Below are 27704 nucleotides of genomic sequence, written 5' to 3'. Positions count from 1 at the left end.
GAGCTGGATCCCTGGTAGCACTCGTGATGGGAGGTCAGGCGCAATGAAAGAGCCCTAGTAGTTTGAGAAGGAACACACCAGCACCTCTCCTGATGGGAGGTCAGGCACAGTGAGCAGGAGGGCCCCCCTCGTGCTGGCAGCTCCGTTCCAGTGTTTGGCCGGGCTCCAGAAGATTAAAATAGAGCCTTAGACTGTCCCCTCGGCAGCACTGCCAGCCAGAGCCCTGACAATCCTGGGGTTGTACTCAAACGTGAGTCCCTTGGGAGCGTGGGCTTTACCTTAACAGCTGAGGCACTGAGTCGGTCGGAGCAGGCAGGGTTGTTGCTCTTGTGACTCAGACTCGAGGAAGAGAGGGATCAGGATGGAGCCACGAGAGAGCAGGGGATCAGGACTGAACTACAAGGCACAGAAGGGGGAAAGAAGCAAGTGTGTCCCAGAAGAAAGTCTGAAAAAAAAAATCCTTGTTCTGCCGTAGCTGGGTTCAAAGCACGCATAGCCATGCAAGTTGGGCATTCCACTGTTCGAGCTCGAGTTCCAATTTAGCTCCTTTCTGTGACCATTTCAGGAAAAGAGAAGTGAAAGAAACAAAACAATATTTTCCTTTTTCAAATATTTTAAAAAGCAGTATGGGAAAAGACAAAGGCCATGCAGGTTCTTGTGAAGAACCCCCACATAGGTGGAAAAATCTTCTGTGGTCCAGAAATGATCACAGCTGTGGGGAACGGGAGCCACGTTCCTGTGATGAAGGGCTTCAACAAAAAGCCCAATTTTCAGAAGTGAGGGGCCCTCCCAAGTACACTAAAATCAGCACAAGTGGCAGATGTTGGTGTTTCTTACAGAGGGTTCAACTCTTACAGAATTATTTATCACCATTTAAGGCATCCATACTTGAAATATTTTGCTTCAGGGTGATAAGGAAGTGATAACAAAGAGTGCCAGACAAAACATTTTGGCACTGCCTTTTTTCCCCCTGTGAAATAATATTTGGTTGAAATTTTGAAAGAATCTATTTTGAAAATACCACACAGATTCAGTAAAAAAATGCTGACATCACCAAATTCAGTGATTTTGACATTTCAAGAAGAAGCATATATATTTACTGCTATTAAAGGCTGTTTGTCTTTAAATTTCTTTAATATTAGTTTATAAGGCTTAAAAGTTGCTGCTCCATTTATTTCTGTAATTGAGTGTCTGTGTGAGCAGAGAGTGGATAATTCTACCTGACTCTTTTTGGTATAATAAAGATGAATTGGACAGTCAGAATAAAATGATGTTGCTCTCACAGGTAGGAAAAAGAAGTCCTACTGATTAATTAGCACCAATTAATGAATATTTATTAGTTAAAAACTTTAAGAAAATAAAAACATTTTTTAGCCTTTTGCTAAAGGATATATTTGAAGAGAGAAACTGAAAAAAGCAACCCGGGGAGGAGAAGAGCAGCCCGAGGAAGAGAACAGTGAAGCTTATAAATGAAGATTTTTTTTTTGTGTGTGTGTGTTTTCAAAGCAAACAAAAACCCCAAATAAAACCCAAAACTTTTATTTAAAGACAGAATGAAAAAATAAGTTAATAGTTTGTTCAGAGAGATGAGAGTTTATATAGGTCAATACACTGGAGTGAACAGTGAAATGGGTATCTTGCTGTCAGAAGAGCGAGTCACAAACATGCCCAGAAGAGTTTGTAACTTCTTTCCAGTTGGTTTAAAAGCTTTTCAGTAAAAGAGCAGAGAACACAGAGGCAGGTACAGAACAGCACCGTCCTTCATGGCAGACGGGTTGGAAACGTCTGGGGGAGCAGCACTGCTCACTCACTGATCTTCTGGGAAAAAGGGGAATCTCAGCTCAGGGCAAGCAAAACATACAAACAACCAGGCTCCAAAAATGCATGGTACATGCAAAATGCACCAGAGAGAGGAACTGAAGCACATGCACACAAAAATCCTGCTTTGTCCTGCACTCTAATCCCCAGTTAATTTCTTAGGTCACTGTACATGAATAATTACTTGCATTTGTCGTTTTTTTTTTCCTTTTACTAACTTAATAAACATGGTACCAATCTTAATGTTTTGGAATAAAAAATCAAGGTAGTGGAAACGACAGACATGTTTTATCTTACATTTTGAGAATTATTTTGCTCTGCCACTTAACTCAACTTTGGCTGTGTTTTGGTTAAAATATTTTCCATGGGTGAAAATATCCAATATCAGTCCAGTGGCATGCTGTTATTTTTGAAGCTTGCATTGAGATGGGATGTCAGAGCTGAAATACAGCCCATGGTCACCATGGACATTGTCACATGTGCACAGGAGGCTGATGCTGGGAGGATGCTGACCAGGAAATTGTGTCCCAGCTCTGCCACAAGCTCTGTGACCTTGGCCATGACACCTACTCCAGTTATGGCATCATCTGACTGTAAAACACATTTAGCAACCTGTCCCTCTGTGAAAGCAGATAAACTGTGACCCAGAGCAGAGCTCTTCCAGTTTGACTTCAACATTCAGAACTGAATTGTTCTTGTTTCCCTTGCTTACATACTGAACACAGCTCCACACCGCATTAGAAGTGTCTTGCTTTGCTTTTTTGTGTACAAGAATATGTGAAAAAAGTTCAGTTTCTGTTGTCTTTTATGGGAGGGTATTTTCACCCACAAACCTGGAAGCCATGCCTATTTCATTCAGGTTTCTGAATTAAAATAAAGATTTGGAGACCAGATTTGAAAGCTTGGCCTTAGAAAAAGACACTTTCCAATAAAAATAAAGGAATTCAGGGAGAAACACAAACTATGTTCAGATTTCCAGGGTTTGTAAAGTTCACATATGGGGGTATTTGATGATGGTCAAACACAGTTTTTTTCAAGAAATACTGTGTAAAGATTATGCACAAGTGCATGTGGTATTTAGGATCATGTGAGTGTACACACCAGAATTTCTTTGTTAATGAAGACTTGAAGTGCATAATTTTAGAAGATCACAGGAGTGGTAAGAATGCAAGAGCAATTCAAGTCTTCTAAATCTTGAAAGAGCTGAGTTTCTATGATATTAGATCAAACAGAAAAATCTATGTTAAGAACACTTTTATGACAATGATTCACTCAAATAAACTTAAGATTTCTTTTACCAACTGATCTTTTTTTTTCTAAAATAGTATTTAATATCTGAAGTTATAAAAAATATTTGTAGTCCTGAAAATTATTTTTATTGTCTATTTTATGTACTATTCATGCCTCTTTCAGGAATTATTAAAGAAGCATGAGTCATACGGCACTCATTTACTCTTGGCTTGTGGCCATCCTCAATATATATTTTGATTTTTTCAAGCCATTCACAGGTACATACACGTGAAAATATTGTGTCAAGTCCCAAGCTCACAGTTAGCACAGCATACATTGTTCATCGAGATATTTACAAAGTTTTAGAGCACATAAAATTGTGCATTATTTTGTACCAAAATTTAAACGTTAACATACGCTTGGTTGCATATCTAGAAACAAGTTACAATAAAAATCTCAGCAAAGACAACCAATAAACAGCCAAATTGCTATGTACAAACAAGGCAGGAAGCAATTAAACACTGCCTCGCACATTTCACTTAAATTACTTTTTCTCGGAGGGGAAAACACAAACAACCCCTCTTCCCCTCCCCCAGGTCCCCAATAACCCTATTAAGTCTGTTTTTATCAGCAAAATGACTGGAACTCCCATTGCATTCAGAAGGGGATTCATTTGCATAACATGGGGGAGAAATGTGGTCCCTGTTAGAAGAAGCAATAGTGAATTCTGCAGTGAGGGCTTCCCCAGCACAGCTGGTGTCACACAGTGTGCTGGGCTCACTCTCTGAGCCTGCTCCAGCCATCGCTGTCACCTCCAGGGGAATATTCTGGGATCAAATGCCTTTTGTCTTCCTTGCACATACCATTTTTCACACCAACATAAATGTTGTTTTCATGATGACTCCACTGGTCCAGGTCTCAGGTGATATGGAACTGTGCCTCAGGGTGTGCTGGTCTGTGCATGGTCTGTACCTGACCCAGCTTCAGTGAAACTACTGATTTACACTGCTGCAAAAGAACCTGGAGTGAGGCCCAAGGACAACAGGACTGTGCCCAAACGGACCTTTACATAAAGTAAACCACAAAAACTCTGTGCATTCAGCTTCAAATCTGCTCAATAATTACTACAGTTCACAGTAATAAGGTAGATTAGTGCCACACCAACTTCTCCAATGTCAGATCAGTTTCACATTGCTTTTCCAGGAAAGAAAATGAAAATAACAATAAACATAAAAAGTTTGTTCCCAGTTTTTTGAAAAGCTACATAGGTGGTTTTCTGTAGCCTAGTGACAGCCAAGCTGAGTAACACCTTCCCCTGTTATGGGCTGACTGGTGTAAGGGGTGAATCTTGCCCAGGATGCTGTGCTGTGAAAAGACTGAGGAAGGCATTGCAGCCTGGCTCTTACTGACCCCAAAACTGAGAACTGGCTGAGAACCAGCTCCTGGGTCAGAGCTGACAGACACCAGCACTGAGGAGAGGTGACCCTGAGCTGGTGGGATCACTCCTGGGTCAGAGCTGACAGACACCAGCACTGAGGAGAGGTGACCCTGAGCTGGTGGGATCACTCCTGGGTCAGAGCTGACAGACACCAGCACTGAGGAGAGGTGACCCTGAGCTGGTGGGATCTCTCCGGCATCAGCAATGATGGATGGGCAGCTCCAGAGCCTGATCAGATCAAGGTGACCCCTCCTGGCTCTGCAGAAATGTCTAAGCCAAAGGAGGGCTCTGGGGGCTGCTCTAGGATGGGTGCCCTGCTGGCCAGTCCCTGCTGCCAGCTCCAGTGTGCCAGGGTCCACCTTGGGGAATGCTGCTCTGCCTTTCTGCAAAGAACATATGGGGCCAACAGCTCCCTTCTCACTTCTGGGCATGATTCAGCCTTATGTATTCCACTTAATGTGATCAAAAGATAAGTTATACTTACAAATAAAGCACTCTAGTTACTTATGGGTTTTTTGTAGTGGAAAAATCAGAGACCTAACCTGATGAAATCTCCATTGTCTGAAAATTCAGGGCCTGTTTGCTGAAAATAGTTTTTGCTGATGGGAAAGTTCAACACCTTAGAGAAATTCAGAGTAAGTTCCCAAACTGTGTACCCTATTTTCAAATACACTATACCTTTGTTGTTTGTAAGGCTGTATTGAAATTTTACATAACAGTCACGAGCCATGCATTTAAACACCTTAAAAGAGTTGACCAGCAACTTAATGCATTTCTTTATACAATTGAGAATTTAAAGATGCACTGTCTTTTTCCAAAACACATGAATGTTCAGGATAAAATATTCCATCTCCCCTCTTCCCCTTTAATGTCTATATTTAAAAGCATTATTTTAAAGATTTCTTTGTCTTACTATGAAAAAAAACCAAAATTTTTAATTAGTCTCTAAAACAAAGTAAAAAATTCAACCATGGGAAATAAATGCTTGAGCCACAAGTGTCTTTAGACAAACTGTCCATTTGCAGACTGCCTTTCTGTGGATGCAAGAAATTTTGAATGTAAACCTTGCAGGTTACGTATCTCACTTCCTACCAGCACAAACAGGTAAGTTTGAGACCACTAAACAGGGAGATATAGTCTACATTTTTTTCTTCTTCCTGTGGAGTCATTAATATTAAAGCCCTGTATTCTTTTCTAGCCAGTCCAAGTCATGGCTAGAAATAGGAGGGACTGGGTTCAGACCAGGAGAAAATATAACCCCTGAAAAATGCAGGACAAAAGTTCTGGTGCCAGATGGATGAGTAAGAGAGACCCAGAAGTTGCAAAGCCCAGGTACCCTTTAGAGAGGAGCGCTTCAAGCGATGCCAAGAGAGCACAGGCACCTTTGAATGAATGTCTGCTGGCCACTGGAGCTGGTGTGGTGCAGGCTCTGAGCCCTGGCACTGCCCAGCTCTCTGCAAGAGCTCTTGGAGGGGCACTCGAGCTCAGCCTGGAGAAAGGGCTCCCAGTAATTAAAGGCCTGGATTCCTAATTTTAATTTGATTCTGGACTGTGAGCCTTTACTCAGCTCTACTCAGAAGAGTCACTGGTGCAGCCACTCTGTGGAGTGGGGCTAACAGTGCAGTGCTGTGCATTTTCCAGGATTATTTGCAGTTGCTGAAGTTGCTTGTGAAATGTGTGTGTGATGTTCCTAAGAGAACTGCAGAAGAATTGTGGTTTGTATTATGGCAGTACTTGAAAGGCACTGCTTTCTACTATTTATTTATCTCTGGGTGTTCACTACTGTTCTTTCAAGGACACCCAAAATTGGTAGGGATAGCAGTTTTGAACAAAGAACATGTATTTTTACTTGAATATAAGTCAGTGCTTTATAGCCAGAAGTATTTAAACCCAGAACTATCAGTTAGTAATTTGACTAATAAAGTTTGTGGAAGAACATCAGTCTGGAGGCAATAGATCAAGGAAGCACATCCCATTGGCCATCACCTAAAAACTACTGCCACAGCAAGGTTAAAACTAGGACAGGATAGATTTTGGCTGGTATTTGCACCCCCAGAGTCAAATTTCATCTCAGCACAGAAGATTATGATGAAGTCAAGGCCTTCCTTCAAGTAGAGAATCCAGTCCTTTATGAACTACATGACTGCTTCTGGAAAGGTCCAGCAGCAGGAGCATCAAGAGATTGTTACATCCTTATCTCACCAGCAGTGTGTGCCTCTCTGCTGGACATTTTGCCCTCATTGTCCCTGATGAGCCAAAGAAGAGTGAGGTGGGTTTCATTTAGGAGCATCTTGTTTTATCTCATCACTTCCTGCAAAAACATAGGGCCTCAGTGTATGCTTATTTTATTCTTTAATAGTTTTATGGCAGTTTTCTTTAGAGGCAAAATAGATTAGGGGAGCCCTGGCAAAGTCCTGAATACTGGAAAAGGGTGTCAATTATTTTGGTTCTGCACAGGAGCATTCCATTGTTTGTCTCTCCCTGGTGAAAAGCCTTCTGCTAATAAACAGAATGTGAAGTAATCAGCCCTCAGTGACAGTCAGGCTGTCCTGCTTGGCTCTGTGGTGAGTCAGGCATTCCCCATCCCCAGTTCCATACAATGTGTGCCCTTCTAGCTGCAAATGGGCACTGCCACTGCTGCCTCCCCTGCATCTTCTCACCCACAGGAATTTTTGGTGTGGGTCTCATCCAAACCCTGTGGGAGTGAATGGAAGTCTTTCCATCCTCACTGTGGAGATCAGGTAATGAATGAATATTTTTTGTCCAAGAAGTTAACTTCCTGCTCCCAAAAAGAGAAATTACAAATGTAAATCCCTTATAGAAAAATTTTGCCCTTCCTATCACTGCAAAGACTCTTCTTGGCTTCCACATACTGACCAAGCATAAAATAGTGAATAACATTTATTTTTGAATTTATGGATTGAGTTCGCAGGGATTTTAATAGCACTGGGGTTATGGAAGTGCTATTTTAATAAGGACCACAGATCATGGGCCCAAATCCTTACCTTTACCTCAAGGACTTGTAAACTCAACTATTTAACTCAAATCTCTTTATTGGGGGCCTTAGAATGTATCCACCTGGAGGCTGGAAAACTGAAAGGTAGAAGGCTACACAAACACGGAGTGAGGGAATTTAACCAGCAGGAATGTGGTCTATAAAATTAAACTTCAAGAACTGTTTAAGAAAATTAAAGCTTGTGCAACAGCTGGGGTTTCTCTACACATTAGTTCATTTCTTAGTAACTTCAGTGTTAGGGTTCTTATTAATATAGATTTCAATTTTGAGATCATCTTCTGTAGTGCTTATTGTGGTTGCAAAGGACAAAATCCTCACTCACTGTAATTTGCCTTTACACAATACAGTAAGATCCCAACCTCCTTATCACATAAGTATTTATTTGGGGCCCAAAGAAAAAAACATCTTACACTGAAACTTCATCCCAAACTTTCCTAATCTGAATTGCAGAATATCCCAGCTTCAGACATGGTGATCAAATACCACTTGAGTTTATGGTGAATATTCAGGAATAAAAATAGGGGTGTTTCTTTCCAATGGGTGTGTGACAGTGATGCCAGCACAACAAAATGTGCTCTTGTTTGGTGGGGAAAAGAAAAACTTTGCTTCAATCTCACATATACCCTGCATATTATTTGTCTAGAACCTGGCCTCATTCTGCCTGCTCTTGACCTCGAAGGTTCATCTTCTGACCTTTTAAAATAACTTGCTACTTAAATAATTTGAGATCTAAGCTCCTGAAAAAACAATTGTGATAATTATGTCAGGCTCTGACAGCATTCAGAGATGGTGTTGATTACATTCTCTATACATTGAAAGAATTTTCATTTCTTTAAGTGGCTAGAAACACTGGGTTATCTGTTTTACTAGACCCGTTAGTATTTCAGCTATATCCAACCTAAATTCAATCAAGAGAAGCTGAAAAGTAAAAAAAATTGCAGGAGGTGGTGGGAGACAAGTTAATAGACCTTTAGAACACAGTCCTAACATAAGGTCACCAAGGATGTTACAACTTCTGATAACTTGCAGGCAGAACCACTCATGCTTAAAATTTTGCATGCTCAGAGAAACATGGAAATGAAGAGACCTGCAAAACCTGATACTCAATTGCACATTGCTATGTGGTGACTGTTACAAGTCTACCTGCAAAGCTGCAGATGCCAGTGACAATAATGCTCCCTTCATGAAAGATGATACCTCTGTGAGACCAGAAATCTGGTGATGAAGTCAAAAGATTAGGATTCCTTAGAGTGGCACAAGCTGCCATTTCAGGAGCTGGATTTTCACCGGTGGTTTTGAAAGTATGGCCTTTGTGATCACAATGCTCATATCTCATGTGGAGTGATGGGAAGCAGTGCGGGATTGTGGGGTTAAAGGGTGCTGCTGAAAACTTCTGGGACAGCAGAACCCGACTGCTCCTCTGGCCCCGTGATCTGTTGCATAGCACTGTGCACATCTGTGTGTTCCACAGCCTCCGTGCTCATCGCCCAGGACCTGCCCTCTCCATCCAGAAATGTTTCATAAGGCTCCACATGTATCCTATGGACATCCTGCCTTGGCTCCTCATACCTGCCTTTGCCATCCTCTGGAAGGCTGGATGCATGAGGTACGAAGGTGCCCCGAGACCCATCGATGGGAATGGTCACCTGCTCGCTGGAGGTAGGTTCTTGAGCCAGGTCTGGGGATCTCATCAGGTGCTGGGTGTAGACACCCTCTGACAGAGAGCCCGCCTGCGTCTCGCTGTGCACGCGCAGCCAGCGGTGCTGCCGGCTGAAGTAGTTGTAATGCTGGTGTTTCCCCAACTTTTTTTTCCCTAAAAAGCCCAGTGGCTGCTTGGAGCTGGAGGACTTGTCCGTGCTTTTCGGTGTAAGCCCTGATATTGTCAGACTGCTCATCTGCTCTGTGCAGCATTCAGCACTGGTGTCCAGGGCACCACACTCTGTCAGGCCTTCCCTCAGCACCAGGCAGGGCTTCAGGTCGTGGGCTTGGAGCACGTTGGGTGCGCTGCCACCCAGGCCGCTGCCAGCCTGCTGGGAGATGTCCTGGGACGAGGAGTAAATCAGGTCCAGTTCCCTTGGGCTCAAGGCATCGCTGGAGTCGTAGTCGCTGTCGGTGGGGAGGAACACCTCGGAGCAGCCTTCTTCATCCGAGCAGGGCTGGGAGTCTGCAAGGAGAGCTGGTTAACACTCACAGGACAAGCTCAGCACAGACATGTCATTCACGTGGGTTTTGTCCTAATTTTAAATCTCCAGTGATGGAAATGTTTGTGTGTTTCCTCTGTGAAATTGCCATAGGCCAAGTGACAGCAAAGGCAGTCAGGGAGGGTTTGTCAGGGAGGAGTCACAGATGTGTTAGACAGGTGGTGGCAGAATTAGGAAAACCAGAAAGAATTAATTTATTATGTGAAAGATGGGGAAAAACTTGAATTTGAATTGGGATTAAGTTCTGAGAGGATCTGTTTTCTTTTATCTTGCTTTCACTAAATTTTAGACATGGAGAATTGTGAGAGAGAAAATCTCTAATCCAGTTTCTGTTTTTATTTAAGATGTCAATTAAGTTACTCTAGATTTATATCTCTAGAGTGTGAGCAATGTGCAACTATAAGTGTGGTAAGAGGCTCAAGGCACAACATGGATGTTGATAAATAAAAACTGCCCTTTTGGCCATCAGGTGCATTGTGTGTTCAAATCCAAAACAGACACACAGAATTCAAATGCGAATTTGAGTACCACATCTCACACTGACACTGAAATTGCTGCTGTCTTTGGGCTTCAGAGGGATCAATAAAATAATAAATAGTGGCATGTGTGATAGAATAGATTGATGCTCCATTGCCACGGATAGTTTATCTTAGATTCCAGGAATTAAACATCGATTTTATACAGTGCTGACTGCTCACTTGGAGCTTGTGTAAATTGCCATAGAGCCCAGTATTAATGAATCCAGGGTGTGCAGGACAAGATAAAACTGCAGTTTGCACTGTACCAGAGCCAAGGATTATTCTGTATTCATGGTCTGTGATACAGGGGAAAAACAGCTCAGGGAGGGGTGCTGAGAAAGAACACCACTGAATCATCGAGTGAAGCAAAGCACCAGCCTCTTCAGGCTTCTTTTCTTTTAACCTCATGAAATCTAGTCAGAATAGATGTATTAATTTTCCTTAACTGTATAAAACTGCCAATTTGAAAAAAACCTAAATTATTATTACTATAATGGTCATGGCAGTTGTTTAATGCAGCATCTATTGCTTTTGTTTCTGCTGTTTCATTTACTTGTTGCTTAAAGACATCTCAGCAGAATGATGGCTTATTTTTTCCTCCAAAGTCCTTATTCTGTTAGCAAAATGGGTGTTGATGTTTCATTTGCTTCATCTTTATTTCCTGTGATTCATTTCTTTCATCAGTTTAATTTTCTGGCTATGCAGTGAAGTAATAATGGTCAGTGAGGTGGGTACTTCTTTGTGTAATTTGTGTAATTCAAAATGCTTCTCTAAAACACTGAAAACTCTGAGAGGTGTGTGAAAACATCTGTAAAACTGGACAATTGGCACTAAAATTTGCTCTATCAAAAAAAAGCAAGAGTGGCATGAGAAAAAATTGCTGCTAAACAGAGGAAAACTGAAAGCCTGGAAAGAAAATGGCTGTAATACCTGAGATACAGAAGGTGGCAAATGGAAAATCTGGAAAAAATTGAGTTAGATTCTGTCAAATTAATGAAAACTGTGGGGAGGAATAATAGATACATGAGTGATGAGAATGGGTCAATAGCTTTTGCTAACAACTCATGTCTCATCAGTCAAACAAAACTCTGAACGTGTGCACAATAAATACACAGCCATCGTCAGAGCTCTGCAGGGCTTGTGATAATGTTCTTTAGCATGGGCTCTGCAGCTGAAATTGGGACAGAGAGAAAGCTCCTTCCCTATGAAAGAGCAGATTGTTGGTGTAGGCAAAAAAATGAAGCAGTCAGCTTTCACCATGGATGGATTTTACTGGAATTCTGGACATCATGGAGAAGCCAGTGATAGCACTTGTCCCTTCCAACCTGTGCATTAAATGATCTGGAACAGTGAGGTGACAAAGTTGGCTGATGATGAGCAGTTATTCTGAGTAGCTGAAAGTAAAAAATGATTGTAAAGATTACAGAAGGATCTCAGTATACTGAGTGGCAAATGATTGGTAAAATGATTGTTAAAATACCTTGACAGGTATGGGAAAAATTTACTCCTTTTATGAAAGGACATACAAAAACTGTTATAATTAAAAGTGAGTTCAAAGAGTGCTTGGTAAAAAAAGAAAAGTTCTCTTACCACTCACAGCTTTTCTCCTCTGGATTCTAGGCTCAGGAGAAGGGGGAGGTGAAGGAAGACAATCTAGATGTGAAGAGGTGGAGCTCATTTTCTTTTGAGAGTGTTCTTCTGAAAGATCCACAAGCTTCTTTATGGGCAGGCCTGCTGCTGGCTGCTTGTATCTTGCATACTGCAGTGCCTCTGTGATCCATCTCATGTCCCTCCAGATCTCATCAATTTGCTGTGAGGAAAACAATAGTGACAAAATACAGTCAAGTATGAGTATTAATTCTACCTAAGTGTGTACTTTTTCAAGTGCAAGTCTGTAGTCACTGGTAAGAGAGAGCAGCATGATCCCCCAAAAGAACATTCAGATTGAGGAGGTCTGAACTGATTTTGGTTAAGAGGTACCTCAATTATGAATGTGTAGTTAGGAGGGGTAAATCCAGACCTAAAATATGACATGGAGAGAAAATGAAAATTGTATTTTGATGGAGTAAAAATATGATCAGTTTATAGCACACCTGGAAGCTGGTTTGATTCTGCACTGGAATAAAAGTGAGAGATCTGGAGCATCTTTTCAAACCCAGGTGAAAGCAACTGCTCAGGTCAGACCTAGTTTTTATCAAAGAACATACACATGTGCAAATACATAAATGGAGGGCAGAAGCACAGCTATGAGCCAAACTGCAGTTTTTCCTTACCATTTTAGTCTCCATACATTTTAAAAGTATAAATCTACACAAAAGCAGTTGTAAGACATGCCTTTTGATGGCATTAAGAGACAAGTGCCTAAATCAATAGCAGGATTTAGGTTAAGTATCTCTGCAGAGAGGAAAGATGCTGTTTAGTGTGGGTCTGAAGAGTGTTTTGATAATGGAACATTTTCAACATCTTTAAACATCATCTTCAAGCCATTCAAGATCTTTGATGGCTGAGCAAATGTTGCAACCATCAAATGAGAGTAGCTGTGAGTAAATACCCTCCTGCTGCAGTGTCCTTTCTAGAATTTCCCTTGCACTTTTCCTACAGTGAATGTCAAGTGAGCCTTCCTATTAATACTGCAGAGCTTGAGGGAAGCTGCTTTGCAGTTACACAAGCTACATTCTGCAAGAATGCAGTGAGAGTTCAGTCAGTAATGGAGAGGCAAAAGTGAGGGGTGCTCTGTGCAGTGACAATTGTCTGCTGGGGAGTGCCAGAGGGATCAGAGAGCCTGCTGACTGATATTTGAAGGCAACTTCTCTTAGCTGGAGATGCTTCACAAAATGCATATTCAAAGTGTGAAAGTTACTCCCAAGGGATGCTGTAGATGCCAGATTTGCTGGGGTAGTCCTGATGAGCTGTGTTGGAGACAGGATAGCTGGGCAGCTGGATCTTGGTTTTGACCTAGTATGGCCATTTTTATGTAAAGGTGAAATCCTGACTCCAATGATGTCAGTGCAAGCCTTGCCACTGAGTTAATATGAGCTAAGAATATACATCAATAAGAATAGCAAATGGTTCAGAGATTAATTCATAATCCTGCATAATTTCAAGACTTCAGTGTAGCTCCATGAAGAGAATTCCAGTTAGCAAACATCTCACCTATTTGATTTTAGAGATTTTATACATCCTTTCTGTGATCCTCCCTCAACCCCAAACAAGAAGCATCCTGCATGCAGTTTATTAAAATGCAAATCCTGTTGGGTTTCTGTAATGAACGGTGGTTCTTTTACAATTTAGGAACATTTGAAGCATTACATGATATGAATTACAGCTTAACTTCAGTTTTAGTTTCAGTGTCTTTAGATTCCTTTCTCTGTAACATTCTGGTAAAGACTCCAAGTACCTTACATTCTGGCTGGGGTTTTTTTCAATAATTTTTACTTTTCAGCTGCCCTCTGACTCCTTTTCAGAACTGCATTTATATAGAGTCCCTTGCTCTTTACAATGTTTGGTTTGTGTAGTGACTTCAACACTGTCTTAGATCTGGGATCACACAAATGCTCTTGTGGTTTTGTGGTCACCAGTGAAGATTGTGGCATGTGGTAGGCAGAGATATTTTTGCCAATAGGTGGAATGCAGCTGGTTTTCATTTGAGAGGAAACCTGACAAGCCTAATACACTGTCACAATAATTCAGCACAAAACACTGAAGTTTAAAATGTTCTCCCCTATTTTCCCAGCATAGATATGTGACTCAAACACTTTGGAAAAGAGGAACACAGAACTGTCTATACAGTACCTGCATATTAATATAAAAATGCTTGGGTTTTATGTGAAGGGTAAAAATTTTCCAAATTCTCCTGCAGACGGCAAGAAAGCTAGATTTTCTGAGTGTGAGAATGGGGTGACTGAGAGTGGGATTTCGATGGATCTTCCCTCTCTGCCCTGCTGCAGGTTGCCCAAAGCTCCAAGTGGACAAGGCAAAGGGGGTCTGCATGCAGAACAAAAATAAATAGAAATATTATCCTTTTGTTCTATGGAGGGCCAAACATCTTGTCAATGGGATAGTGTCTTGGCCCCTATTCCAACAGAAGATAACTTGAATATTAAGAATATAGAGCTGAAAAGTTATTTGTATTTCTCTTGTAGAGAGACAGGTCAACCATGCCCGTAGATATACTCTGCAAAAGTAATGAGCTTTATCTATAAATAACCAATTATCAAAATCATTTGCAAAAGGATAGGCTTTACTGTGCTGCACAATGGAGGGTAGTTCAAAGAGCCCTTAGTTGAGTGGGTAGAGTTTTGATTTGGGAGCAGTAGAGGAAAATCAGGATGAAGGACAGAGAATAAGCAAATTGGACAAGTGTGGTAACACGGGATCCTCCTGCACTGGAGGACTGAGGCAGTGCCACTGCATGGTGCTGGCCAGGCTCACAGCTGCTTTTGGGGCCAGCTTGACATCTGAAATGCAGAGCTGTGTTCCTGAGTGTGATATTGTTGGTGGAGGTTGTCTCCACAACCTAGTCTGAATTTTCATTGAAATTTTTTTAATTGCCAAATTATTGTGGTGAAAAATGTCCCCAGTTCATACAGACAAAGAAAAACTCTTACACAAATGAATGCCCAGACGTGGTGCTAGCTTACCTCACGTTAGATGGGAGGGAGTTTTACAAGCAGACTGACACATTTCTTTATAACAGTCTAGTATAACTGTCATTTGATTTTACCCATAAAAATCCTTCTATAAAAGCAACAACTAAGGAAAGCATGTTCTGGGTTTGAATTTCATAAAAACAGAATTGCACTTTTGATACAACTGCTCTTTTTATGATGTCTGTGAATAATTCTCCATTTAGATTTCAAATTACAGCCCCATGCAATTTTTAAGAAAGCCACCTTAAAATCTCCTTGGAATAGTCAGAAACAGACTATTACCTGTATGTAGTCTATAACTTGCTGGTGTCTTTGTTTGGCTGCAGCGACTTCACTGTCTGAAATTGCTTCCCTCAGGGACTGCTGGGTTTTCAGAGAGTCCAGCTCTATGACAGCAGAAAGGCGGCAATACAGGCTTATAAATTTTTCCTTGTAACAGCAAAAATGAGCTGTGAAAAGACCAAGTGCAAAGGAAAATTGTTACATTCTGGTTATGAAATATGAAATCCTTAGCGTTCAGAACACAAATTTTATTAAATATAGTAACTAACTCTGGATGGCTTTCTTTAAGCTAGAAATGAATAATACAGGCTTCAGTTCTGCTCTCATTTACACTGGATTTACTCAGTAGCTTCACTGATTTCAAAAGAGTCATTTCTAATTACATATAAGTGAAGGGATGATCAGGTCCTTAGTATGCAGCTCCAGAGGCTATCTTGCCTTTGATGGCTTTAATCAGAAAGGCTATTTCTGAGGCTTTTATAGCTCATCATTTCTTTTATCAAGAAAGTAGTGACATGGCTGGAAAATGAAACTAATACTTAATTTTTTTCTTAAATTGAGTGTTTCAGAATGAAACAAAAAAAAATTGAAGGCTGATAACTTTCTCTTGGACTTCACTGTTATCACAATTTGGGAGAAATAATTAAAACTTTTTTAGGTGTTACCACACATCATCTTCTGAACTCTCCTGCAGAAGGGTAACACAAAAAGTTCAGACATGACCTCTTGCTTTGTATAATGTGACTTTGGAGCAGCACAGAACTATCCTCTTTACCAGAGGTAACAGAGACAGCATAGCTACAGTGCCATGGAGCTTTGCAAATGTCAGTTTATCCAGTGTGTTAAGGATACATTATTCCAGGACCTGCCACTGCTCAGGCAAAACTGAGCAGTTACCTCTCCAAATGGCAGTGCAAACGTACTCATATTTGCTGAGGGAGAGCAAGTTTTCAGAAATACTTCCCCATTCATTGGTGCTGCAGTAAATGCAAACATACAGCTGACCCTGTTAGAGCAGCGAGTGCCAGTGGGATTTACTGCTGCTGCTCCCCTGGACTGGGACAGGGCATTTTTCAGGGTGTTCCAGGTGTAAAATGCATATATTCTTCTCATAAAAAATATTTTAAAAAAGAAATGAAAACAGTGTCCCGTGTCTACTTGTCCCTTACAAACAACATGATTAGAATAATTGAGAAGAATTTGTTCAACTGAGAGATCCAATCACAGAAACATTTTTAGCATTAACAATAAAGGCCTAATCTTAACACAGACATCTCACAAAAAAGAGTGAAAGAATGAATTCTACCTTCTGGTTTCAGCAATGCCTAGATATTGCAGGGATCCAGTGTGAATAGTGTGTGGTCTTCCAGTACATATGCCATATGTGGTGGACTCTTGAGTGAATTACAGCTGCGGTTTCGGCTCCAGTGCTGAAGTTTCGAGCCTTTGTGGTTTTAAGTCAGACCCTTTAATGTTACTTTAACAAATGTTACTTCAACGTAGTCTTTTGTGGTTATGCAATTATATAGTTGGTAGCCACCAGCTAATGGGGAATGGAAGCTTCTAATATTTGAGATGTGAATCACAGTCACTTTATAGAACATCAGGGATACATATATAATAAGTCATATTGAAATGTCATCCGCCTTTGGCCTGAGGATTGCTTACTTAAAAAAATACTCAAAAGTAAAATTCAGCTTTCCATACTGTTTTCTCTACCATGAACTGTTTTCCCACTGCAGCAACATTGCAGAACAGAGAGGGTTGTACCAGGAATGCCTTTTGGGAGGTGACTCTGTTGCATGTTTGGTGGCACCACACCATCCCGTGCAGGCTGTGTCCCTGAAATGAGAGGCACTCCTGCCCCTGGCCCGTGTTCCACCTAATGAGAATCAAATAGCCTGCACAACATCTAGTGAGGAGATTAATTGCATCAGAGATTAATATGCTCTGTGCATTAATTTGCATAGCAGGGCAGCAGGCCCCTCTCACCAGGAGAAATGATGTGCTCCATCCTCAGAGGCCAACAGGCTTCAGGGTGGCACATCAGAAGATAAAAGTCTGGCTCTAGGGCACTGCAGCCACGGCCATGTGACCCAAAGCACTGAGCTAACTCTTACATTAGCTGTCCTTTGAAGGGGTAACTTTTCCTTGGCAGACTACACCATGTATTGTGTGGCTGTTCCACTCATAATTGTGTGGCAGCTCAGCTGGCATCTGTCCTCCCACAGGCAGCAGAAACCCCCAGAGCTGTCACAGCACCACAGTGGGCTGTGGCTCATGTGCCATAAATCCACTGCTGCTGCAAATGCCTGATCCAAATGAAATTTGTGTTGCTGGGTGATGGTAGGTCATGGATGAGTAGTGACTGCAGAAACACAGGCAAGGCAACACCCTCCATGAATATCTAACCTCCTACCTAAATGATTTGAGCAGCACTTGGCTCTGATAGGAAAGTAATGGTGTCACATAAACCTCTGACAGGGATATCACTGGCACACAGCTGCCACTAAAGCCTTTCCTGCAGTGGCTCCTGGTGCTCTGACTCCATCAGTTTTTATCTTTCTCTCTTCTTCAAGGCAGAGGAAAGAAAGATCACAGTTTTACAGGCCAGAAGGAAACAGAGCAGACTGACATGTAAGGCTCAGCAGCCCCCACATTTTAATATTATTTCTGAAAAGAACTGTTAAGTCTTTATGAGCTGCTTTTATGTGGAACCTTTTCTTTTCTCTGTGGACCAAAGAAGAAGAAATGAGAAATAGAGGACCTTGAAGCTAAAGCATCTTATGTCTTCTGTGAAACAGCTGGAAAACCCTGTTTTGGAGAATTCTTGCCCAGTCAGCAATGCAGTGGAAGGAGAGAGCTGAATCTGCTGCAGCAGAAGATGTGCTCTCCAAAGAAAGAGATTCAAGTCCAGTACTTTGGCATTTTTCACAACAGGCTTTTGGTGCACCACAGCAGTAGGACAGTCTCCTGCATTTTTCCAGGTATCAAAGGGAAAAAGATGCCCTTCATATGGGAAAATCTATTCAGACCTTTCACAAAGCTGTAAAGGAGTCAGACCTTGAGTGGGACCATTTGTAATCAGGATCTGCATAAATCCCCATTACAGAACCAGCAATTATCCTTGTGACAACTTAGAGAGATGTTTTTTGCATCTCCTGTCCCACTCCAGCCTTGCTGTGTCACGTGCAATATCTCTCGGTTCTGATTTTTAAAGAACATCATCTTGCAAAGCAGCTTATAGACACATAGTGGATGACTGTGGGCCTTGCTGTCTGCTCTGCATTTCAATAACGATGGCTACAGTGCATGCTTTAACTGCCCTGCTCCCTCTGTAACTTGTACACCGTTCTAGGGAGTGTTGTTGCCAAAGCCATCATGTGATTTATTGACTCTCCACTGGGACAAGGGGGAAAACAGATACAACTTTGTGATTTTATTATAAGGAGACTGGGTTAATATTTCTAGGTGAAGCAAGCTACTATACCAAGTTCAAACATCTGAAGAGGGAGGTTAAGAAATCCTGAGTGTGGGGTGTAAGGATTATTCTGTCCTGGGGCAGTGCAGACGTCGTCTGAGGCGGGGAGCAGGAGAAGAAAGGAGACATTGTGACCCAGTTCCAACACCTCCTGTGTGTACAGACGGAAGTGCTTAGCCTGTACGGGGACACGCGCGGGGGAAGGAATAGGAGAGAATTACAACATGGCACTTATATAAACAACACCCCAAATGATATAAAACATTAAAGAAAATTTGCACAACATCAAGCTCGGAATTTTTATAAAACGTAAATATTTGGGGCGGGGGGGGGTGGTGGTGGTGGCTAAATGTGGGTTCATGTCACTACATAAAATAAAGATTTAAAGCTGCAATGTTCCACATTAAAACAACACACACAGGCACAACCCCCCTGAAAACAACATTTATGTTTCTTATTAGGCAGAAAATGATCACATGCCATGTGCTTTTCAAGATTATGATTGCATAATTATGTGAAAACATGAAAATGGATTCAATTAAAAACCTTTAAGATTCAATTTAAGGTTGGTTAAGAGAAATATGCAGCTCTCCCTCAACACAGCACTGAAAAGGTTTAACAAGTGCTGCAGCAAGAGAAAATGGCCCAGGCAGAAGTGGCCTGAGGCTGCTCAGAGCTGCTGTGTGCAGCACTGCCTTCTGCCCTGGCTGTGCCCCAGTGCCACTGTCCCTGCTCCTAGTTACCACAAAAATAATAAAAATACATAAATAAATCCGTGGAATTAAAAATGCAATTCATTAACATGAAAGCTTGGTGCTGAGCCATCAGACCATTTGCATCTGTGTTGAACTACAAGGTCATGTTGATATCCATCTCTCAGGCACAATGCATGAGCTCAGATGCTTGGCTGAGGAACATATTGCACAGTGATTTCAATATTTTAGTCCCTAACTCTACAAGAAGAGAAAAAGGTTGCACAAAAGGCATAACCTCCAAGCAAATGCAGTAATATAGAGACCTGTACAGAGCCCTATTGAATTAGAGTGACTGACCACAAGGCAGCACACCATCTGTCTTAATTTTGGATTTACTTGAGTCTTACTTGGCTCTTCCCTAGCTACAAGGTGAAGCACTGATGGATTCCTTTTTAAAAGCAAAGCCTAAACCTTTCAAAATCAAGAAATGTAGAACCAGGTTAATTTATTTTAAGACCACATCTTTCTAGCTGGACAAACAGACCTTGAAGTGATATAAAGATGATTTACTTCTACTTTAAGACCTCTTTACCTTTGCAGACCAAAATAAAATGGAATTCATGTAAACAAGAAACAAACTTCTTAGCTTATTTTTTCATGGATCTTTCACATCATAGATTATTCTTCCTGACTTTATTTATTCACATATGCATTTCTTGTACCTAAATGTAAAGCCAGACACCTCTCCTCACTCACAGAAATCTGGAGGTCTGGGACTTTGTGTTTTAGAGGGGGTACATTCATCTGTGTGCAAAAACCAGCAAAATGCTGTGTCTTTGCTGGGCCTTTCCTACAGCCTCACTCAGAGTGTCCCAAAAAACTGTCACTTGCTGTGCTTGCCTGCAAAAATGACTCTTTTTCTTTGTCAGCTTTGTAAAGGTGATCAAAACTACAACTTTCATGCAAAAGTGCCTATTTGGACCTGCCTGAAGTTGCACAAATAAGCTAAAAGATAAAAAAAAAATAGCAGGCAGTTGAAATTTGCCTCTTAATCCTTGTGTGTTCACATGTCCAGGACAAGAACTGCTTTACTGAAGATGTTCCCCCTCAGAACAATGGAATACAAAACTTCTCTGCTTTGCTTTTCTTGCAACCCTGACATTGAATCTCTACTTTTCAGTGGCACAGTTTTGTAGCTTTTCGCTGTGTTCTTAAGAATGGGGTATTAAAAAGGTGATAAATCCCACAAAGGCAAATACCTGATGCAGAGGTAGATTGATCTGTTTGAGGAGAGCTTTCACTGCTGTCTGGAGCTCATACAAGAACAATTGAGTAGGGCAGTCTGAAGTATGATCCATACTTTCCACAGATTCTGAGCCAGAAAGTGTTTGGATCCATTCCCACTCATCTCTGTATGTTGAGTCAAGTTAAAATTAGAAATATAACAACAGTTCAATGCACAAGCAGGAATTCAGTGTATGTGCATTTGGGATCTGTTGATAGTTTAATCCTCATATACCAAAACATTCTAAACTTGTGCTATCTTGATTGAACTTTGAAAAGTTTTATTTTTCTAGCACATGTACATCAGGCTGAACATTCCTCTGGAAGTCCAACTGCCTTTGAAATATTTCAGTAAGGCTTCTCACTCCAGGTTTTCTCTTTCATATTCTGCATTCCCCATCTACCACAATATTTTAAAAAACATGCATTTGAAATGGCTACAATTAGCAGGAGGTTTGATCTCTGTGAAGGACTATCTTCTACTGACTGCAGCCAAAGAACTTCCTGCTTTCCTCCATGTGTCTCTGTTTGAGACCTGATAAACATGGGAATCATAGTTCTGGATCCAGTCCCTAATTCACCCTGCCTAGTATTCAGTCTTGAATAGCAGCCAGCATCAAACATTAAAAAAGAAAAAGAATGTACAGGAAACCCCACTACAAGACAAGTAATAGTTGTGGTATAATCTGTTCCTAAATAAAGTTCTGATCTGAAACTTCAAGAGTCAGGGATTGCTATAAACTCTGAAGCATTTGCCTTTCTATTCCTTCCAACATTGTTGTTAGTATTCACTACTACATTCTGGATATCCTCATTGTCTGTGTAAATATCCAGGTCCTTTTTCCTTGTGCAAAATTCTCAGCTGGTTGCTGAAATGATACAAGATTAAAAAGCTCCAGAAAAAGATCAATAAAATGTTTTTCTCTGGGCAAGGACCAGGCAGTACAAACAGGGCCCTTGCCAATGGATAAGGGAAGCAGTGGACAAGGGGGAAATGGCTTTTCCAAAGCACAGAAGTTTGCTGGCTGGTTGCATTTATAAATATGGTTTTCAATTGCTGTGGGTTTGCTGTGATTTAGGGTGAAAAAAACCAGATATCACACAAGAGAATAAACAGAAAAATTCCCCACAGCAACACTCCACAGTCAGTGAAAATCCATGGAAAGGGTGGCACTGAATCCACTGAAGGCTGAGTCAGGGCTGCAGGCTATGATCTTCTGAACAGGTCATTACCCCTGTGCAGGGCTGGAATAACCATGGAACACCATCCCTAGCAACCAATGGCCCCCATCCATGTGCCCTGGGAAGGTTCTCAGAGTGCTGGAGAAGCTCAGGTGCACCTGTTCAGCCCAGCAGGGCTCTCTGGGATGGCACAGCCTGGAGCCAAACCCTTCTGCCACACTCCAGAGCCAAACCATGCTGCACCTACAGCTTTGCAATGGCAGAATTGCCTTGGCAGTAACATTTGATCAATTGTTTCAAACTTAAAACAACTGTTCTCTCTCTCTGTAAGTAAATCTCTGTATTCACTTACTTGGAGACGTTGCTGTTGTCTCGGATTTTGACATGGCACAGGACATTGGGCAGCTTCTGCAGCACGAGCACTTTGATCTGGTCCACGGAGCTGCAGAGCTTCAGGTAGCCCAGGTACAGGCCGGGAGGGAGGCGCTGCTGACTTCGTTTGTGATAGGAAAGTATGTCCTGGTTTAAGGGAAACAGTCCTACATAAAAATCTCCTCTCTTTTTCCACATAAGCAGAAGAGTTTGGGAGCAGAAAGCAACAAATGTTTTTACAGCCGCCGTTCCCAATTCAAAAAGCATTTAAGCACATGCTTAAGCATATGAATAATCTCTGGTAGCTCGGGTGCACTTGGACAACTTCTCACTTAAAGCCATACACAGGATCTCTAAGGTCTCTGTGTCATGCAGGAATTGGCTCTGACAACCTGAGGTTTCAATCTTCTGCAACTGTGGTGTTTAAACTGGCTTAAATAACCCCCACCTCTGCCTCCTGTCCGATCATTTCAGTGGTGAGCCAGGTCAGGGAACCGATTCCTCTGGAAAACAACTTGGGAAAAGGAGCAGTTGTTTTTCAGCTGAGCAGTTCCCTGGTTTGGGTTTGGTTGGTGGCTGCACAGAGAGAGCAGGGCAGCACTGGGGCAGAGCTGGGAGAGAGGGGCTGCAGGAGCCAGGGCTGTCCCCAAGGAGATGCCAGCCCACATCTCTCCAAAACCTGCTCTGTGTCACCTGCTGTCAACAGGAAGATCTCTGTCAGCATGAGGGTTGGTAGTTTGCAAAACTGAACAAGTGGCAGCGTTTTCTGAACAAATATCTTTATCAACAAATAGAGCTTAGAGGAAATTAGTATTGATGGTGAATTTGCTGAGGCCAGGAGACATTTTTAGAGCTATGTATAGCAGCAGTTCTCCAAAACTACCTGAAAAATGATGTCTGCTGCCATCCATCCTGAGAAATGTGTGCTTCTGCAGTGGGTGAGGATTAAGACACCTGGCCCTGTGCCTTTACTCTTGGAACCATCAAATTATCTGCCAGTGCTATGCTTGGCTCTGACCAGTGCAATTAGACCCTCATTTTCACAAGCACTTCATGAACAAAATACCCACTCGATGATTAAACAAGTAATAGAAGAAAGGGTGGGCATTAGATAGGAATGTGTAAACCATTAGGGGAACATTTTTTCCACTAGGATCTCTGTGGAAATCTGATCAGGACTTTAGTTTGCTTTTCCTAATATAAAACTTTTGCCCAGATTGACAATTTTCTGCACCTTTAACACATTGTAATACATTAAATCTAGCATAGATCAGGTAAGTTTTATTGTCTTTTGGAAATTTTTTAACATTCCTAAAACCTGGTAACATATATTTTGATTGCCTGTCACTTCCCGGTATAAAAAGCAGAGTCTGTGCCCCAGAAAGTGCCTCTAATTCAAAAATTAACCACAGCAGCCATCATCTCATGGACAGTGCTAAAAAAGGAACTAAGACAATGATTTCTCTTGTATTTTGGGTAATTGTGCAACAATTTTAGGGAGATTGGCTGCTGTTACCTACAGAAAACATGTATTAATCTTAACATGGACTGTCCCTGTTTAATGTGTGCTCAGAGATAATTCTGAACCCCCACTCAGGGATGGGAACTGAGCTGAGTGTGCCAAGCAGCTTCTGAGATCAGTCCTGACCTTGGCATTTCTCTAATTGCAAGTCCAGGAGCATGTGATGCAGAAATTAAAGGAGGGTTATGGTCAGTTAAGGGTTCCTTAGTGGCTATACCAGGCTCCAAGGAACGCTGAACCCCACAGAACAAGCTTATTAAGTAAAACAGTAAAGTTTAAAACCTAGATTTAGTTTTCAAGGTTGGATGGAAAAATCTTACAGAGTGTAGAAATTCGAAGTGTCTGTATAGGTGCTTAAGAACATCCCAGAGAATTTTAAAGCTTTTTTATATCCCTTGCTACAAAATTCCATAGCCTGGTTTCCCGAAATTGATAGAAACTACAATTCTCTGCTAGGATTTTGAAGTAATTTCTTTAGAATCTCATGGATATTTTGCATATTAAGGATCTGATCCCAGATCCACTGGAAGTAATATAAGTCTTTGCTCTCAATGGGAGCCTTGCCATTAATTTTATTGGGCACTGGACTAAGGCCTAAAATTCTACAAGAGGCTTCCAAAAATGGGGGCTCTGGCACAGGCTTTACAAAAGCAAATAACACACAGTAAGAGAAGCAAAGCACTACCTGGATTGTTATGAGCAAGATGTCTAATGCTGTTGGCTCCTCTGGAGTTGAGAGGGATTTCCTCTGGCTTTGTAGTTTGGATACCTGCATCCATTTGCCGTTAAAAAATGAGTACAGGCTCTCCACTTCTCTGACAGTAACTATCAGCATATTGCCATGGCGATCCTTGATGGGCTCGTAAAAAACTCTGCCTAAATTGTGAGTTCCCAGCAAATTCTAGAAAACAAACACAAAATGAAAGTTATTTATCACATATCAGGAGAGTATCATTTGAAACATAATTTTGTGCTCATTGACATCACTCCTGTTAGCTTCACTAAGAATGAGGCACTGTGTTTCTCAAACCCTTGCCTTACAGTCATACCATTTAGTGACAAAAGGAAATGTTTTCCCTCAGGCTGTGTTTGTGGATTGAGTTGTGGATTCTCTGATGCATTTGGTCCAGCAGTGTTTACTCCAATGCTTAATGGAGAACCTCAGGAAGACTATTATGACCCAATGCCTTTGTAAAAGGCAAATTGATCCACCTATTTACTGCAAAGAAATTCACTTATTTGGGCCAAACTTCCTTGTTTTGCCCAGTCATGTAAAGATGAAGGATGCTATTTTTGAAAGCACTCATTGGTCTGCTGGTGATTCCTTTGATTTGAACTTGCTTAAGAGTTGGGTGCTTATCTGAACCTTCCCACAACCAAATGTCAGAGATCATATAAAATTCTTCATTTTCCCCCAAATCACTCCTAACAGACACTTTAAATATTTTTTGCTATGTTAAGTAACTGTAATCTCCATTCTCTGTTCTCCATTTTAAAATGATTCAGATTATTTTCAGCAACAAAAGCAAGAGACCCTCATATTTGTGCTGAATGTAAATAATTCTGGAGCTAAACTGTGCAATGTGTTTGTGAAGCACAGGATTTGAAGAGACACGAATCCTTTTACTTCAGATACCAAGAATGTGCTAGACAAAACAGGCAGAAACTCACAAAACTACCAAGGCACAGCTCTCCAGGAAAATCTGTGAGGATTAAAGAAAAGTAATTTAAAAAGACTCCACATAAAATACATATTTTGGTTAAAATCCCTTTCCTCACACAGTAAGGCATCTGCTTATAGGTGCAAACACACTCAATCCAGTGACCAGCCACTGAAGAGATTCCCAGATGTTGTAAAGAAAAATGCATAACATTTAAAATATGCTCATTACTTTGTGATTTTTCAAGAGATCTACAGTAAACTGGATAGGGAGAAGGGTAGTGTAAAAGGAAAACTGAATTCACAATGAAGCACATTGTATCTTTGGGGAAGTGCTGTACATTAATTTAATGACATTGTAAACCGATAGATTATACTGAAATTAATTATCTGCAGTTAGCAGGCAATATTTACTTATCAACTTTAATATTATGAAATTGTTTATAAACTCTCAGCAGTCAGCACAGTGCCTGGGTTTGGGCAGTATAGGTTGTTTATTGCAGCTTTGTGCATCTCTTTCCAGGGCAGACTGTTGGGGTCTATACAGCCCATCTCCTCTGCCTTGTTTAACTGCTCTGCCTTTTGGGGTTTGTCTCCTTCTCTGACTGACTTTGGCTGTCTTGAGTGTACATTTTGTGCTAATCCCTGTGTCTCCAGCTGGGGCGGATCCTGGCAGTAGTCCTTAGCCATCTAATTGTCATATTAATTACTGCAGCACATGAATGTGCCCAGATGAAAACAAACAGTTCTTTATTGTCACTATGTTGTGAATGACATTCCAGCACAGGGAATGGGGGACACACTAATATCAATATGGGACTGATTCATGCCCTAAAAAAGTTTTGTGTCTGCTTAGCTTGTTACACCATCACTTGTGCTTTGCTTTAGTTGTCTGCTGGTAACAACAGGCAAAGTTGCAGTCCCTGTTGTCTCTCGCTCTACTGATCTAGTCCCTGAGCAGCTGTGTCATCACTGATCTTTTCCATTCTGTCCTGAATTCCTGCAGAGTCAGTCTATTAACTGCCTCAATAAAAAGTATTCAACCATATGAACTTTATTGAGATCCGTCTGCTGGTGGATCCCATGAGGCCACACAACGTTGGCAGCTGGGTGACAATCCCCGTCCTCTTCAGGGACCAAGCAAACAGAACAGACATTTGGGGCAATAAATTTGGCAAAACTTCAGCAGGGAATACACCACATGGGCATAACTGCTGTGTCTCTGTGTTTCAAGCTCTGCACTTTGCCTCCCTGGTAGCCAATAAGACCACGATGCCCTGGGGATGTTGGGTGTCTCCCAGGGCAGATTTTTGTCCAAGGGGATCTGCACGGGGGGGATGGAGCTGAGCTAACCAAACCTGTGCCATCTGAGCTGAGCCAGCCCCAGGGGGGGAACATTCAGCAGATCCAGTTAAAACTTCCCCTAGTGACAGCTCCAAGGATGACAAGCAGCTGCTGCCTTACACAGGTGTTCCCCAATAATGTGCAGCAGGCTGGGCTTTGGGGCACGCTGGGGAAATCAGTCCAGACAGGTGGCTGCCCAGGAAGGCTGCACAGCATCCACCAAAAGGTGTAAAACAAACTCCCCCATGCATATTGTCAGCAATGGCCCCACAGCGAGTGGGGGGCTGCACCCCAGGTCACTGTGACCCAGCCTGGGGGACGTGTGGCCACAGTGACCAGCAGTGTCCAGCAGTGTCCAGCACTGCAGCAATGCCAGCAGTGCACCACTGATTTTCTGGGAAGTTCTGGTGGCTTCAACAAAAGGTAGGAGAAAATGAGGCCTGGATATACTTTTTCCATAACAACCATGCACACAGCTTTTTGAAAATGTATTTTCCCACAAAAGGAACTATTTTAATGGAAGTGTCTGCCGGCCATCTAGAGATTTCATGTTGTCGTGAAACCCAACTTAACCCAACTTCAAAGCTTTGCAATAAAGGTAGAAATGTTCTGCTGGAGAAGTGTAATTTCTGTTTGCATAACAAGTAGTGAACTGAGACAGAAGGATTTAAGTGACCTGTTCAGTAACACTCAGGTTGTATCTGTTGAAGGGGCTGGAATGGAACAGACTTTAAATGCTTCATTAAGAGACTAATAATTAATAATGAGTAGGCCTATAAGAGTCTATCAAGAGTAAATACTAGGATTATAACTTTGAATTCTCAATCTGCAAACTCACAGGCTTCTCTGCCTGGTCATTATTTACTGGTTCATATTTGTTTCTTTGTTTATTTCTTTTGTTCTTTTTTCCTATTGTTTCTTTCCTTTGTTATTCCTGCTCTTTACTTCTATTATAATAAACTCCTTCCTTCCTGGCAGGAGAGACTCAGTGCCTCATTTCTCTGGAGATGAG

General features: G+C 41.6%; 1 protein-coding gene across 1 annotated transcript in view; it reads right to left on the bottom strand.

The window, feature by feature from the left end:
• Window positions 1-1523: 1523 nt before the first annotated feature.
• Window positions 1524-27704, bottom strand: part of ANKFN1 (ankyrin repeat and fibronectin type III domain containing 1) — a 105817-nt gene continuing 79636 nt past the window's right edge. Inside the window, exons 13-19 of the mRNA XM_063175726.1 lie at window positions 24374-24589; window positions 22147-22313; window positions 20588-20738; window positions 18643-18811; window positions 15153-15319; window positions 11812-12031; window positions 1524-9666 (exon numbers count right to left, since the gene is read on the bottom strand). Of these exons, the coding sequence (XP_063031796.1) occupies window positions 8873-9666; window positions 11812-12031; window positions 15153-15319; window positions 18643-18811; window positions 20588-20738; window positions 22147-22313; window positions 24374-24589 (1884 nt within the window). The 3' untranslated portion in view covers window positions 1524-8872. The remainder of the gene's footprint in view (window positions 9667-11811; window positions 12032-15152; window positions 15320-18642; window positions 18812-20587; window positions 20739-22146; window positions 22314-24373; window positions 24590-27704) is intronic.

The sequence above is a fragment of the Melospiza melodia genome, chromosome 24, assembly GCF_035770615.1.
Source record: "Melospiza melodia melodia isolate bMelMel2 chromosome 24, bMelMel2.pri, whole genome shotgun sequence".
Classification (NCBI taxonomy): domain Eukaryota; kingdom Metazoa; phylum Chordata; class Aves; order Passeriformes; family Passerellidae; genus Melospiza; species Melospiza melodia.
This window is presented reverse-complemented; position numbering and strand designations above follow the sequence as displayed.